Genomic DNA, 18,334 nt, shown 5'->3' with positions numbered 1-18,334 from the left:
GGGCCCGGGGGGCGCAGCCCCGTGGGGCCCCAGCCTCATGGGGCGCAGCCCCATGGGGCTCAAAAGGGGGCGCCACAAGGGGCGCAGCCCCGTGGGGCCCCGAAGGGGGCCCGGGAGGCCCAGCCTCATGGGGCGCAGCCCCATGGGGCTCAAAAGGGGGCGCCACAAGGGGCACAGCCCCGTGGGGCCCCAGCCTCATGGGGCGCAGCCCCATGGGGCTCAAAAGGGGGCGCCACAAGGGGCGCAGCCCCGTGGGGCCCCGAAGGGGGCCCGGGGGGCCCAGCCTCATGGGGCGCAGCCCCATGAGGCTCAAAAGGGGGCGCCACAAGGGGCGCAGCCCCGTGGGGCCCCGAAGGGGGCCCGGGGGGCCCAGCCTCATGGGGCGCAAGCCCTAATAGGCATTAACTAAGGGGGGCGAAGCCCTAGACGGCAATTAATCATGGGGGCGCGGAGGGGCGAAGCCCTAAAAGGCAACTGATCATGGGGGCGAAGCCTTAGACGGCATTTAATCATGGGGGCGCGGAGGGGCGAAGCCCTAAAAGGTATTAACTAAGGGGGGCGAAGCCCTAAACGGCAATTAATCTTGGGGGCGCGGGGGGCGAAGCCCTAAAAGGCATTAACTTAGGGGGGCGAAGCCCTAGACGGCTTTTAATCATGGGGGCGCGGAGGGGCGAAGCCCTAAAAGGCAACTGATCATGGGGGCGAAGCCCTAAACGGCAATTGCTCATGGGGCGTGGAGGGGCGAAGCCCTAGAAGGCAAAGGCTCAGGGGGGCGCCGAGGGCGAAGCCCTAGAAGGCAAAAAAAAATTTTGATTTTTTTTAATTTTTTTTTTGATTTTTTTTTTTGATTTTTTTTTTGATTTTTTTTTATTTATTTTTTATTTTTTTTTAAATTTTTTTTTTAAATTTTTTTTTTAAATTTTTAAATTTTTTTTTTTTTTTTTAATTAAATTAGCTTAGTCATGTTTAAGCGGTTTATATTATAAACACTGAGCGAAGCCGGGTAATACAGCTAGTATATTATATAACCAATTTTCCTAAATACTACTACCTACAATCACAACCTCGACTTATATGTACATTTGAAAAATATATATACCATACCGTACCGTACCAAAGACATACCATGGATACTATACCAAGGAGGTACATACCATATCCCGAAATTTAAACCAAATTTAACCACTTGGGTCCCTCAAAATTGATTGAAATTACGTATGATTTCTACAGGAAACGATCATAGTTCGACGCTTGTTTATTTTGTCGCCTAATAACCGTTTTGAAATAAAAATATGCTAATAATACTCATGTTCACGCTGGGTTTGAATTTTGTAAAATATTAAAAAAAGATTTTTGCATTTTTAATATAAATAAACACAAAAGCTACCGATTAACTTTTGCGTTAAAGTGTTTGTAGACAAAAACAAAAAATATACGTATAAATAAGTGGTTGTTCGACCGCTGAATACATTAATCATAAAGGCCACCTGTATCGTACAGAAGCCCTGTGGTACCATAAAAATATAAATTTAAGTATACACAAAATATATGTTTTGATCATCACTGTTTTGCGCTTTTGTGATTTATATGATAACCGAGAAACAGTCCAACTAATATTAAATTAAATACTCGATTAATCCTCTATATACCTGCAGAAGAAAGAAAAATGTTCTTTTGGGACTGTCGATATATAATATGAATAAACGAGTGTGTTCTTCGTATATTGCCTAATTTAAATTCCGGAAAGGTGACTATTTAAGTAAAGAAGAAAAATATACTGTGACGAAACACGATGATTATTAACGATCGTCGGAATTTAATGAATCACCTCCGTCGATAAATTTTCGTAATTAAACATCGTCGTAAATCCGTTTTGAATAAGGTTATTATTATTCCCTTCAAAATTACAAATATCTATCAATATACGATAATTTATCATTTGATTCGTAAATATGTTTATTTTCATAATTTCAGCACGCTTTCAAAGAGTGACCCCCATGACGTAATCAAATAATTTTTCCGATTGATTTACATCTAGAATGTATCCTCGGCTCCGATCGTTGATTTATGCCATTACAAAATGGAAATGAAATTGTAATTGAAAATAAATAATAAAAAAACGAGTCGTTCGCGTCTCATAAATTTGTCTAAAACCTATTTCGAATTCACAACGTCATCATTGTTTAATTAGATTTTTTTTTCGTAATATTGTATCGGGTCACCTCGAAGTCGTGTACAAATTAAAACACAAAAAAATCACAATATGGCGATATTAATAAAACTTTTGACACTGATAAGGCAGTAAAACATACAGGTTTGCCAATGTTTCATTTTTTCAAACGTTCTCAGTAGTAAATGTAGACTGTACAAAATAAATCACACCGAGCGCGTGTTAAATCAATCATTTTTAATTCGGGATATCTCAAACTAACTACATACATATATTAAACATATATTGCCAATATTTCCGGCACGCATTTAATGAGCGTTCTTCTGCAGAGAATTTAATGCTTAGATACTACACATAATATAACGTTAACGAGAAAATCAGGTATAATTCGTATTTTTACAACGAAAAGACGTGCGTGAGAACGTCTCAATTTTATTGTATGAATTTATTTATATATGTAATATTAAATTTGCACGATGATTTCAACAAGTATCATGTAAGCACTATTTGCATATCACATTATGTGCGTTATTAAACATCACATTTACAGCTTGAAACGGATATAAAACGCTTATTTTATGCGTTTATCTCATTACACATATATAACGATATTCTAAAGAAATTATTGCATGCTTATTTTCGTACGCTTTTCTCTCTTACAGAGATTCCGCGACAATTACTATAAATTCATACTATTATAGGCAATGGTTGAAACGAACAAAAGTATTAGTGAGTTGGTTTTCCATGACAAAAAAAATACAAATTAAATGAAAAGATTGTAAAAAAAGAACAAATATAACAAATATTAACAAATTTACCCATTCGAAATAATTAAATATCTACTGAAAAATTATACACCAAATGAAAAAAAAGAATATTAAACAAAAAATATCAGGTTAATTTGAGGAAGACGATTGATTAAAATAAATGTGTATTGAAAATTCTGTATAAATCCAAATTATATATGTAAATAAAGTTAATCTACATTCATACAAATGTATTGTGAATTTTAATAGCTCGTCAATGTGTTGTTTGATTAATTAAACGAATTACTTCCGCTGTGGAATGGGCACAAGAAAAAAATGCACTAACATTTCGATAGATTTCTCCAGATCGATGCTTTTTAAAAAAAAAACGCTAATGCGTGTCCTACTATTGAAAAGTATCAAATTTTTCTTGTGGTCAGCGATTTTATGTTTTCTCTTATCTAAAAAAATGCGTAAGGAGGTCATCGAAATATAATCCAGTCCTTAACGAAAATTATACACAATCTCTTGCTGTACGTGCATACGTACATATATGTATGTATGTATGCGACGAAAATTTACACGCATCGTCATAAAACACCGATGCAGTTAATATTTATGAATATTCTTTGTTTCTTATTTATTATTACGGTAGATGGAAATGAACATAATAACGACAACAACAACGCATCAGTATATACATACATATTACATACATATATGCACGGGACAAAACGTTTCGAGTGTGTGAATGAGCAAGATATAGAGGTGTTGCGAATTTATGATAATTGGAAATGTGTTCGAGAAATATTTATACGCGACGAAAATAATGCGCAGTGTCTTGTAAAATATGCGAATATTACATAGAATATTGGTTGCGGGTTGAAAGGTCGAAAGTAATTTGCGTCCGTACGAATGGACGAACAAATTATCGCCAGTCGGATAAACAAAAAGAAACTGGATTATCCACATGTCATCTTTGGACAACGTAATCATTGAATCATGTGTCTCTCAGTGAAAGTCGATTAAAAATCGAGAAAGTGATCCAAAAAGGTGCGTTTGAGTAGACGACGCCAACCTTTCTCTAATTGACACACCGTTCCACTTAGCACATATCAAATTATCAATTTCAATTTACATATCTTGTATTTGGATCGTGCGAAAAACTCATTTGTATACCGGATAATTCGATTGTGCGTGAGAAAAATCTTAACTTCAAAATTGAGCTATATTTCTAATCGAATTCGTCAAGCTTGTCAGTAGCAGATCAATCATTCCCATTGCAAAAATGAATTAAATAAATTCACTGTTGCTTTTTTTTTGCTCAATGTTTACTTTGCACCCTTTACGCATGATAAATTATTCACAAAAAGCATCTTATCGCGTCTGCGAGGGTTATCCTGTGTACAAATTACTTTATTCATAAGGTTAAAATCCCCATATGCGCTTGATTCCAAAACGTCAAAATTTCATACAACCAAATGCGAGACTTGTTACTATGTTGCGGGACATGCTTGCCCTTTTTTTCAGTTCGCTTCCTACCCGGGGTCTCTATTTGTTTATCTAGCAAGAGAATCTCGGGTGATGACGGCATATTGAGATCATGTTACCGAGAGATTCATACTACAGATAAGGTGTGATCTTCCCTTTATACCGCACGATGGGATAAATAAAGTTCGTTCGCAATAGGGATGGAGGGAAAGTTTTTAACGAAATTAAACTTGAACGTTTAAGTAATTAAATATTAGTTTTAATTTTAATTATAAATCTACATATAGGTACTTATACATGCTCTTGCTACTAATTGTAAGGAAATTCTGTCGACAGACAAGTCACCCTATCTTTTGTTTATTGCAGTGTATTTGCATTGTGCGCAAGTTTATGCACACCTCGCGGTTTTCGGCTTCCAAAAAGTCCAATAGAAAACCGGTTTTTGGCAAAAGTCGTTACAATTCTTGCGCCAGACGCGCCGGCGTGCTTCAAAAGCGGGAACTTTTTGCTGAGAGCAAGAAGATCAACCTTGCCACTGTATACCGATGTAGAAGATTCCGCAACGGAAGCTGTTTCGTTAGAACCAGAAGTCGGAATCGTCGGTAGAAGAATTCAAAATACGAAAGGGAGTTACTTTCGTATAAGAACGTCAAACATTGACGGCCCGTGTCAAAATATCAATTTAATAGAAAAAGTTAATATACCAATAATACTATTATCTAATTGGTGGTTAACTAAAGGCTAAAATGTGATTAAAAAAATACTCATTGAAAGACGCCAGCCTACTTTAAATATTTGCTTTGTAAGCTAGAAAAGTACGATTTTAATCGATGTAGGTACATACGCTCATACGTTAGTTTTCTTCCATTAAAATTTTGTGATGCTATTAGTAAACCAATCTCAAACGTGACACCGAAATATTCTTAGTAGAAGACGAAGGAAATTCGATAGAGAAGAAGTACGCAATATTATTCTAGACTAATCACATATGTATGTATGAGCCATCGTTAAAAATATCTATTGATACAAAATAGCTAAAATGAATGGAACTTGCCAATTCGTACGTATGTAAGTACTACATAGATACATACATACATATGTACATATATTGTACTATGAAATGATGGCTCATAAGTAAACTAATATGATTTAAAAAAAACTAATATACTTCAGTCATATGATCGGGTGAAGTCTACATGACCGTCCATTTGTATATACAATACAAAATCTAGCATGTATTAAAAATGTATCTAAAAAACAGTTTGATAAAATGTTAAGCTATTAGATGAAATAGTATGAACAGACATTTTATAGCTCTATATCTTACACATCCAAGACTAATGAATTTGATTGTTTTAAAGAAATTTTATAATATGCAATAACGCACTAAACTTTATCCGACGGGTAATAGTTTTATAAAAAAAATAGAAGAATAGAGGATCAACTCGCAATTAAAAGAGACTAAAGTTATTAAAGTTTACGATCGGGGGATTGGTTTCGTGTCGGCCCCGAGGAGCCCATATTTGGTAGTACACTTTATTAAAGTCGTACGCGACCTACAATAGTGCTCTTTTTTATTTCGGGTTTATGTATACAAGTGTACACGTATGTGTGTGTGTCGGATCCACTCGGGGCATTGTAATTTGAAAGAGGTAGGTAACTCGGGCATAATAGCGTGTGGATGATGGTACACATATAATATATAATAAAAAAAAGACCCAAGAAGATAATATATATACCCGTAAGAGGGAGAGAGCCCCCCTCAAGTAATAAAAAAAAGATATTTTCATAAAAGAAGGGATACCTACGTCGCGCACTAGAGGAAGAGGTTCGATACATTTTTTTAGTAGTGCGACGCGCGCGTATAAATAAATTTATTGCGTACCTTTTTCGGGTGTTTTATTGTCGACAATCAATGGTGTATCTACCATGTGGTCTCCGAAGACGTCGTCAGATCGAGCGGTATAAGTTCCCATCGTTTACACTTTCGATTTTGAATTTTGTAAAAAAATATATAAAAGAGTCGTCGGCGGAACGCGATTTCACGGTTACGAGAATTACGTCGAGCTCTTGCATACTTAACCTAACCCAATCCTCGACCGGTTCACAACGGTCTATATACTCGATTATGTAGATATTCATTAAAAATATGCATTTTTTTCATTAGTTGCATGCATCGAGTGGTCGTCGTTCGCATAATTCTGTCGGACTTGTCTCTCGTCTGAATTGAGAGTTTCGGCACAAGCCAAATGTAGTGTTTCGTCTGCACAATGCGACTGGGATGTCAGACGAATGTTGGGCAACGGACGAAAGAAGTCCCGAGGCGGCTGCAAGCAATTTGCATACAAAGGTGCCGAGGAAGCGGCGTGAGCGCCTCTACAGCCACCCACAACGCGAGCACCCACCCCACGACCATTCCACTTGTCTGCACTTCATTTTAAAATCGTCTTTATTATCTGGATCGATATTTATTCCACTACTATACTATAAATATTATATATCTCATATGTAGGTACATACATACACATGAACGTTTACGCGTACATACATATGTGTCATAATTTGTATTATATATGAACATACGTATAATACAAATTAAGCATTCAATTACAAATTGTACAATTGAATCAATCGAACTTGAACAAAAGAAAATAAGTGATATTTAGTCCCCCCTATTTTTACCAATTGTTAAATTGGCAGCAATTAGCCAATCATAAGAGTGAAGCAATATTGACAAAACATTTCGAATGTGAGGTCCTTTTATAAAAAGATCTTGACACATTTTCGACCTGATCCTAACCCTTGCTAGATTGAAATAAAAATGATGAGCATATAGATGTATTTTACCAGCGAAATATTTTTAATCTAATAGAAAGGAAGGTCGTTTAATATAATACAATAAAGCATAAACATGCACAAAATTTATTAATGCACAAAGTAGGGAAAACATAGAATAAGACAACTATGTCCTTAAATTCTTTAAAAAATAATTCTGGATATTAAATTTTTACCTATAAGTGACATAAAATAAAACTAAATAAAAACTCTTGGGAAGAATACGGAAAACTTGGTAATTGAGCTGGTATATTTGAAAGTGGCGGAAGTCCAATTTGCAGTTCCAAAAATACTATTTCTGTTTGACTTAATTCGCAAATTGTTATCCACTTCTTTTAATTCGATATGTCTGGAATCTCGGAAAAGCAGAATTAGCGAATTGTAGGCCACCAGTTTTTTAAATATTGTTAAACGCAAAACATATTTAATGATTTGCTAAATATTTCTCAAAATGAAGAAAAGTGTACATATGCCACTTTCAAATATAGCGGCTTAGTTAAGGAACCAAAATACCGCATAAATACTTAAAAATAAATAATAATGAGAAAAAAATGTACATATTTACGAAATAAGTAGCTACAAGCAAATCTTTTTCAATGGAAAAATATGGCATATTACAGTAAAAAAGCGCAGAAGCAACGTTTGATATCAAGTAAGCCACTCGAAAAAAATGGCAAGAAATAAAAAAAACTAGACATTCTCAAAAAATACGACATGACAGCTTCCGGAAGATTGTTAGCGCATCGTCGTTCGCGATTTGCATACCCCAAAAAATGAGCCGTCGGGTATGTTATTGAAACTTTTGTATGCCCCATTTGCTCGTAACTATAAAAGTTGGGTTGTTAACAAGTTCAGCATTCATTGTTGCGCTCCTTTTATCCGTTTAATATTCAGTGAAAGCGAGAAATGCGACCGTCGCCATATATACTTACTTACATACATTCGCATCTACATATGGAGCTACTCCGATTTCATGAGCCGTACAAAAAAGTGCAAAATCCTCAGCTACCGTTACCGACAACCCCCGAGTGGGTAAATTTGAATAAATATTCAAATTCGGACGTGTGATTTATCGAGTATTTAATTTGAATTTTTATTATTTGTTATTCTTGACGCGCCCTTTTGTGCGCTTCCGTTCTGAAGGTGTCTCGTGACGGTTCCTATGTATATGCGCGATCACGGCTAAAGGGTTAACTGCGCGTGAGACAAATTCAATATAAGAGCAATCGAGGATGCTGAGAACACTTTGTGACGGTGAATAAACTGGCACAGAAAAAAATACAGAAATAAATGCGCAATAAATTATGCACTCGCCTGAAGAGTCGGATCTAAAATTTCTAACAAAAATTCTACTGCATGGTTAGACAGATAATAATACTGGGATAGACAGTGTGTTTTGAGGAATGAAAAACTCACTGCCAGTCGTCTGTTACTCTAGCGTCCTTAGCGGCGGCGTGGGCAGTTGAAGAGGATGTTGGCAGATTGTAGCAGTCATAGGACATGGGAGCATCCGATGTAGACGAAGACTGGTCATCTCCATCCAGCACCAAATATTGTGTGTGCCAATGTTGGCCGACCTCTGACGTGCCCCGCCGCCTGCATAACATCACACAATCAAACACCACAAAACGGAAATGAACAGACGGAATCCAAAATATACATATTTTTCAACAAGCTAACAGTATCAGCAGACATGCACGACACAAACCTAATGATAAACAAAACACAATTCCAATATACATATACATAAATAACATCCCTTTAGTATAGAAGTCGAATGGATTTATCATATTACTATGTAAAGAACTAGATTAAAAACAAAATTTGGGACGTTTTGAGATAAGTCAATCGTCCAACACATCCGTAGAATTCCAAAATTCATAAAGTTACAGATGGAAAATGAAAACATTAGATGAGCATCTTTCTTTAATAACGACATGTTGACTGATCAAAAAGAGTACTAAAAAATTCATTTGAGGTCGAGTTTCATACATTTTGGTCTCTATCTCAATGAGTTTACTTAAGATTCTATCTTATGTGTTGCATAATTTTCGTTTTCCGTTGAAAAGTGTACACATTCGTAAGATATACGTATGCAATTGCAAATAAATACTAATTTTTCATTGAAACCAGCAATACAGATAAAAATCTAGCCTGATAAATCAAAGCACATGTGGCACATGTAACAACACACTCGCACACACGATTAACGATCTGCACAATAAATAAAGCGTGACGATGTTGATTAATTCGCAAGTCGGTCACGCCAACAATGCGACAATTAATCGACAGCTAATTCAATAATTCGACAGTGTTAGATTGAATGAATCGGCTCGAAGGTGTGCTTAACGACTGCGAAACGTTGCGAAAATAGTCCATATCGTGATACGCCTATGCAATAATCGTGAATCGCTAGCGGTCCTTACACACATTGTAATCCATCACAATTGATACTATCGAAGCGCCAATTTTTCGCCAAGCGCAAAATAATACATACGTACATATGTAAACAGAATAAACAGTGAATTATATTAAACTAGTAATTACATTATCGAGATGAACGGTAGCCTAGCGTTAAATTACATGTACATATTTCGAAATTAAGATCAATACTTATTTGGAATATACCGAATTGCAATTTTCAGCTAGATATTAATCGGTTCGCGGTGCGTATTTAAAATTTTGGATATTAATCTGCGTTGACGTACGAACCGGTTCGCCGATTTAATAAAATCTAAATTAAATATGAATATATTACTGTAAAGCATCTACGTGTGCCCATTCATATACCTACATAAGAATGATATCGTAATCAATAAAATTTTATATCTAAATGTGTACACATATTCAGACTTATTGGAAATATTAACTGAAATCTAAAAAAAAAATTATTATTGTAAATATAAACTGAAATCGATATATGCAAGTGGATTAATAGCCTATGCAAAAAAATCAAATAAACATTTCTACAAAACCAAGTAACCGTGTTATAAATGAAAAAAATGATCGAGTAACACATGCGAGTAATTAAAAAAAAACAGTCAACTAATATGGTAAGTGATTTTGATTGAATAAAAGCCTCGAAAAAATTTACTGATTGATTAATTGATTTTATTAGAATGAAATTAAATGAAAATGAAAAAAAATGATATTTGCTAAAAGATTTATAAATAATATATGGATCAAAAGTGTGTAGAAAAATCAATTAACCTACAGACTATTACATACATATATAAAATATGCGTCCCAACTAGGGTTGCCACCTCAGACCCAGGTCTCGCCCGGATATTATCACAAAAAATATATTTATTTATATTTTATTCATATAAATTAATATTATAAAAAAATCATATTTCATATTTCATAGTGAAAACATTACAGAAAAAAAATGTTATGATTTTTTTATCGGCAGGCAAATCGAACGATTTGATGGAAGGAATGATATTTTTAAAAAGACAAATATCATCATACCATTTATCGGCACCTAATTCTACATTTACTTATTTTGCAGCATCTAAAGAATCTTGGTAAAGATCAATTAATGAAAAATATTTGAATGGGCTGTTTTCAAAACTATATAAAATTTTACCAAGTAATCAATAGCCTTTATGTGTACCTTCTTCAGTATCAAATTTTCGTACGCGAGATATGAGCCAGCCACGGACCACTTTTGTTCTACATAAATATGTACATATACGCTTTGCATACAAGTTATGAATTTCTAATATTCAATTTTATTTATTTTATAATTTTATAGATATAACAATCAAACCCGAAGCCCGCATACGACTAGCCGAAACCCGGAAACTATGGGTCAAAATCGTCGGGGTGGCAACCCTAATCCCAACTTAATCAACTATCTATATATATAAAAAGTAATCTGGTAAGAAACACGCTATAATTTCGTCTTATGGAAACAACTCACATGGGTAAATTTTTGACATCTACATACATATGTACAAAAATTTTCACGAAGTCGTTAATCAATTAGAAATTTCATTAGATAATATCCACTACTTTGCTTTTAGCTTTATATTCCGTTTAAAAGTCGTAACTATAGGATCATGCAGGTCATGTAATCTTCTTTTTAGAGTAGCCAAAATATAGTTCTAAACTAATCACGGAGCCGAATAAATATTATAGTAGATAAATCGATCAGGTGCGTACCTACATACATACATACATATATGATATTAACAAGATTTCCATATTGGAAATATAATAAATAGCATTCTTGAGCGTACATACAATGCAATGAAAATTTTATTGTTGTTCTTGATTGTGATGATCATAAGCATACATACCTAATACGAGTGCATCTGATTGATAAAATAAATAGCGGTAAACGAAATTAGAGTGGCGTGAGTTGTTTAACCCGCGGGATGCCGGCATCATAATGGGTGAGGTCGCAACAACAGGTTATAAAGAACGGAACTTGGAGTCGGCAGGATCCTCACAGGACCCGGAGGACCAGCCACGCTAACGGGTTATACCGGATCCTACCTATCTGTTCGGTCATTGTGGTGTTGTTGCCGATACAAGAAAACACCATAAGATCGAACCGCAAATTGTGACCAACACGCATCAAACCAAACCCAATATCCGAAAAATCACACCGATTTTTTTTAAATAACTTAATAACGCACATAACACATTGAAATAATTTTACTGATTATAGACACATCGACTCTATACAACATGCGCTCGATTTAAAAAATTTACACGAGAATCGTGCATCATAAAATTGAGATTTTCCCAAGCGTGTACTTTAAGGTCTAATAGTAATCACTGGGCAACAAAAAATCACGTTTTTAAGGTAAGGTAGGTAAGGAGATTCAACGATCTATACTAAATTTGACCCATCTAATTTGAATATGATAATGATTTTTATTGGTTTGCTCTCGTTTATGAGATATGAGCGTTTGAAAACATGCGCAATTTTTACAATTTTTTGGCTTTTGCGGTCTATAACTCGAAATCCAGTATTGTTATGCTCAAAGGGAGTATAAGAATCAATAGTCAGATGAGTTTTCTATTGATTGTGATTTTTTATTACTTTAAATTACTAAAAAACTTAGTAAACGTTGATTAGTTCCGCTCCGATATTTTTTTATTTTGCTCAGTGTAATTAATTAATTGAATTTTTTTAGAACGAGAGTCACATTGAAGTAGCCTATTAATAGTCCTAGCCATTCTAAAAATTTGCTCGAATCTATGTTTACTATTTATGGTTCGGAAAGGTTATGGTTATGGAAAAGATTCGTTTACAGGCCACATTCTGGCACGCGAGTCATAGTTTAGTGAGTAGGATGCATCAAGTAATTGTGTTATTATATTATTCATATCGATAAACTTCTTTACATAAAAAAAATTGGCAACAGTAAGAATTCATCCCACCCACTAAATAATTATCCCTTCCTTGGTCTTATCCCTCCCACCGGACACGAAATAAAAAGCATGCATATTTGTGTATGATTAATTGCAATATCATTAATGGAACGATTAGGGTGTTGAAATTAAATGCCGATCGCAAGGAAGCAATTTATCGACGGTTCGCTTTACATCGGCGAATTACCGCCGTTTAATATACTTTATGGAGATTATTGCGCGGAGAAATCATTTATCAATCATAAGGCCGGTCATTTTTTCACTCGACGGTTGGATATAATTGCGAGGTACATAAGCAACGGTATGCAAATTTAGCAGTTTTACTATTACGTCGACGATTCTAGAGTGCGCGTGCACGGCGCGCGTGAAAACCTGAAAAACTGGCCTGTGGGCTAGTCGAGCGAGTCGTTTTGTCAAATTTGTTAGAACAGGTTCGGTCGAACCGAACGGGTGCATCGAGCACGTGAAGTGCATTCTGCACTTTTTTTTTTCATTTTGATTATGTGTGTGTGTGTTACATCGCTGCATTGTTGTTGTTGTTGCACACGATTGCGTTTGATCGAAAGAGAGAGGGTTAACGCCACCGCCGCGCGTCGAGATTGCAAACTAGTTAAACGCGTTCAAGCGCCGTTTTTACAGGTAAATTCAGAATAACAGATGATCTTGTACATGGATAATAACATTAAATATAAATACGTGCTAAATAACTGGGAGTCGAGTTGTCTCATTAACATGCACGTCGGTAATGACGATACAATAATAATGTGTAGAATTAAACGGTTGAAACTGTAGATATACTATGTATGTAAATGTACATATGTTCATACATATGTATGTACTGACACACTGGAAATACGATAAAAATATATAATATTACTGTATTAATGAAATAATAAATTTAATGCATTGGTGTCAAGGATTTGAACATCTGAAGGACCCTGCTAATTATTCAACACCATTAACTTCTCGAATATTTGATAGAAAATTTTGGGAATACATATGATTATACATATACTTTTACATATGATTATGATTATGAATACATATGATTATGATTATACTTTTGGAACACTTGTTGCGTCTATATGTCATATAATATGTAAATATTTTTGTTTTATGCGTATATATAATATATTTATTTATTACAATTTTGCCATAGAGACATTACAGAGTAGTTCCAAGTCTTAAATATGATTTTATTGTACTATAAATTTTCCAAAAAATAAATAAACATCCGACTTTCTGGAACACCTAAAATAATAAATAAAAAATTCCAATGAGTATGTTTTTTTTTAATTTCTCTTTTTTGGCTTTTTCTTATAGTAGATTCGTTTTGTCTTATAGTTTTTTACACTTTTTTTTATTTATTTATTTATTAGAATACATGGGGAAGGCGGCAAAGCAGATAAGCTCACGGGGATTGGCTTTGTATATAGGTAGATAATGAGATAAAACAATAATATTTTTGTTTTATATTTTATCCTGATTTTTTTGTTTTTGCTTTTATCTTCTTTGTTTTTTGCATTTTGTAATATCAAAAAAAGCTATCAGTAATATCGCCCGCGTCCGAATACGGATTTGGCACGAAAAGAAGAAGAATATCAAATTAACCAACCCCTTGGGTCCATCGGCTAAGCTAACTCTCCTAATTATTCTTAAATAAATAAATAATGCCAGCTTTTTGAGGACTTTGCAGAGTACGTGTGTTAAAATAGAAACAATTTGCTTTAGTGTCCATCGATTAATCAAGATTATCTGGGTTTAAACAAAAAAAAAAAATGCTTCTGAAGTCCTTCGCAAGGAAATAATTAATCACTTCGTTCGAACTTATTGACGTGCTAATTTTCTAGAACACTTGTAGATCGTATTGCTAGATATTCGCGCGTGCATTTATTAATCTTGGATACATATTTGCATACATATTATAAATACAAATAAGACGGAATGCACTGCATAATGAAAATAACATCTAATAGCTTTCTGTGCGTGAGAGAATATTCTGATATATGCATGAATGTACATGTACATACATACGCATAGAACACACACAATTTCCTCCCAAGGTACTAAATTCAACTGAGTCAACACCGAGGATACTTTCAACACGCACTTTTGAATCAAGCAATGATTTAGAAACCCGTAAACATTGGAAATAGAAATTATATCCACCACGAGCTGTCAAGACGCGGATACGCAAACCACCGAAACCATTTACGGACGCGTCAATCAAGAAAGTCGTTCACAATGAGCTTCCGCGCTTCAAATATCACTACTCTAGTTTGCCGGCCGATAAAAAAGAGCAACTCTATTACCTCCGATTAGACGGCAATCACAATAAAACGGCGACGATATGGATCTTCACTTATCTCCGAAAGTATAATGTAATGTGGATGACTGGTCGAAACTTTGGCGAGTACGAACGAAGCGAATCAAATTTAGTAAAGGGGAAGTCGGGTAGATGAAATGTATGAAAGGGATATTATCGGGTTAACTAACGCTAAGGTCTCGATTATATGTATGTACAGTAGTTTGAATACACTTTTTTTTCAATTCATTGTGACTCCTCGAACAGCTGTATTGACAGTGCGCGACATACGGTGTAGTGTAAGCGTATGACAGATGCTGAGTAATTAATTACGACGTTTACTTTATAATTTTTTAAGTCTTTTATAAAGCGTTGAATATAATTTACCATGCTTTTTTATCATCAATGAATAGTCTCAACTTTATTGTATCATATAATATCATGAAGATGAATGATATGTGTAGATATGTAGATATAAAACATACAAATGCTAAACACAGAATCAAAGTCATCGAAGTAAAATATCTTATTATTATAAATACGCATTTTAACACATTAAAAAAAGGAAAATTTTCAATTTATTGACGATTTTTAAAATGTAGATATTGTAATAATAAAGTAGAGATATTCAATTTTATCAATCCCTGTGTACATTGATTTAAATTAATTAATTTGTTATTCATATACTTCCAGAACAAAAAAATAAATGGCTGAATGGAATGCACCAATAACATTTCGTGATCAATATCAAATATGGCAGATTTTAAAGAATCTTTTGTAGCTTATGTCCTCTATACCAGTGCTTCCCGAATTGGGGGCCGCAACCCCCTGGGGGGCTGTAGAATTTCAAATATGTGTATTATAATTGTAAATTATAAATTTATAAATATGTGTATTATAATTGTAATAATTACTGCCAAATAAACCTTTTAATTAGAAAACAATTTTTTTAGGGGCCGGGAATTAATTCTTTTAGATTCAGGGACCGTGGCATGAAAGTAATTGGGAAGCACTGTTCTATACTACTACCACCAATTTTACAATAAATCGAAAGACGTAATATAGTCAATATTGAATGACAATCTTTACACATTAAATAAAATACAATTCCATGAATATCGATTGTGTTTATGTAAAATCGAATGAAAGCATTATTGGATAGGAGTCGATCCTTTGAAACGACCGTGCATTTGCACGACTCTGTATTTACATTACATTAGAATCGTACATTTTATATAAGTAGCTACATATACAAGTATGCAATTAGAATTCGCAGTTGTGCACATTTTTCTCATGAAGAGCCCCCTAGTTCTTAGAGAGCAGAAGCAGTTGATTTAATTTTCAATTAATATCACACTGTGCTACCTGACTGCCGGTGGTGCAAAATAAACACGATCTACATATTTTAATGGAAGATTTAGAATAAACGCACATTGGGGTTATAAAAAATGGTGTACACAATATTTTTACACATACATGCAACGGTAAATTTGCATTTCGTTTAATCAATTAATCAATTTTTTTAAGGTGCGTTAATGGAGCGTGAGTCAACTTGTTCGGTGTGCGTCGAACAGGTATCGATAAGAAAAATCTGCTACAATTTCACTCTGCGTAAGATTGAGATTAACTTAAATGGAAATAAATAAATAAAAAAAATACCCAAGATACTAATTGAAAATATATGCAAAATAAGCCAACACATGTAAACGTATAATTTAACGTCATTATTTTCCATCTGCGTTGCAGTAGTGATAAATAATTTGATAGGAATAAATGGCTGCCATTTATTATGTGACACTTTGACAATGGCACGGTATTTCTTCCGACGTCTACATCTATTCGATGGTTTGAAAAGACACAATAACGCCATTACGTACACAAGTATAAATACCGAGTTTGTATAATGGTCGAAATGATGCATTAAAATTGTTTTTACTTTATTTTTTGTCTCGGTGAGAGTCTGCCGTTTAACGACAAATAAGTTCATAATGCGAGGCAACGTAGCATTATAATTGATTAATTAAAATCAATCAAGCGATTATTCGACGACGTGCTTGACGAGCAAGAAACATAACAATCATCGACTCTTTCTTTCTTGTAACGAAAGACGAAGAAGGCTTTCCGTACAAGCAAATAAAAACTCACATACGATATCCGGTCCCCTTGTGGCCGGCGATCCGGTTAAATGCCAATAGTGTATCGTTTTTAATTAAGATTAAACCGATAAATAATAATAATAACAACGACGAAAGACACAAATGAAAATTAACATACACCAGAGTGAATAAATTGAGTCGGAAATATGTATGTACATAATGCCACCGTGTTGGGGAAAATGTGTCCGTATATACCAATGTATGTATATAAAAGGCCAATATATAAAATGTCGTTTAGATAGTGTCCATTAGAGCTCGTTAAACTTTCGTATATCAATCTCGGTCGTTAATTAGGAGACATTTGCTCTCCGCATCTTATTGATTGTGGCTCGGAGGCTTTTAACAACATTCGTACAACCAACTGACTACCGATTTCGATTGTTTGAACCGTTAATTTATTCCCGGTTTTAACTCTTTCGCCTTGACTAAATAATATTGTAAATACTCCCGTTTGACTCGTATAATTTACACAAGCTATGACAGAACAGCGTTTCGAAACCAACACTGAGATTCCCATATCTGTAATGATCAATTAACTGCAGAAAAAAAGCAGAAAATATAATGAAACAATAGGAATCGACATATTATTTTAATTGTACATTACTGTAATTAATTGCAACATACTTATTTTCTCGCAGATTCTACGTGTTTGATTCGGTCTTGTCCCTAGTCCGATCATACGAGCCTTCACTCTAAATAACTCGGGCACACTTTATGTTTACGATAGATAAACTGAATTATCTTCGATATAAAAATAAGCATAAAATCAACAATTGCCTGTCACAAGAGGTCAAAAACGACACGCTTCGATTTATTTTCGGTATATTTCGCAACGACGATCGATCGACGAAGTTCAATTACGTCAATTATTTGTCAGTTTAATTCGACCGAAAATATATGTATGGCGAAAACGACACATGAAATTATAATACCGAGTAATTTGGCCAGGAGATAAAGCGGGGGCAATTAAGGTCGAAAGTAAAAATGCGACTTGAATATTAAATCTGTTCTGTAGTGCTGATGGCTTCGGGCGCCCATTTTGCGACTATATTGATTGCAACCTGTCAATTATTCGTTGTAGTCGTAAACAAAAAAAGTCAACAGTAATCATCGCTCAAAAATCAATACAATTAAAGAAGACATATTTCAAGACTGTACGAGATGACAAAAAGCTTCCCGTCGAATTCTGCGTAATGTAATGCATTTATGTATTTGGAGCAATTTATTTACTCGGGTGAAATTT

The 18,334-nt window shown here is 34.7% G+C and overlaps 1 protein-coding gene across 1 annotated transcript in view; it reads right to left on the bottom strand.

Moving 5' to 3' along the window:
- The window catches only part of grh (grainy head), a 236,299-nt gene that overhangs the window by 73,286 nt on the left and 144,679 nt on the right, over positions 1-18,334 (bottom strand). The window contains exon 3 of the mRNA XM_077439185.1: positions 8,659-8,838. Within this exon, the coding sequence (XP_077295311.1) occupies positions 8,659-8,838 (180 nt within the window). The remainder of the gene's footprint in view (positions 1-8,658; positions 8,839-18,334) is intronic.

This window comes from Arctopsyche grandis, chromosome 10, assembly GCF_051622035.1.
Source record: "Arctopsyche grandis isolate Sample6627 chromosome 10, ASM5162203v2, whole genome shotgun sequence".
Lineage (NCBI taxonomy): Eukaryota > Metazoa > Arthropoda > Insecta > Trichoptera > Hydropsychidae > Arctopsyche > Arctopsyche grandis.
Note: the sequence above shows the minus strand (reverse complement) of the source record. Positions and strands in the feature narration are given on the sequence as shown.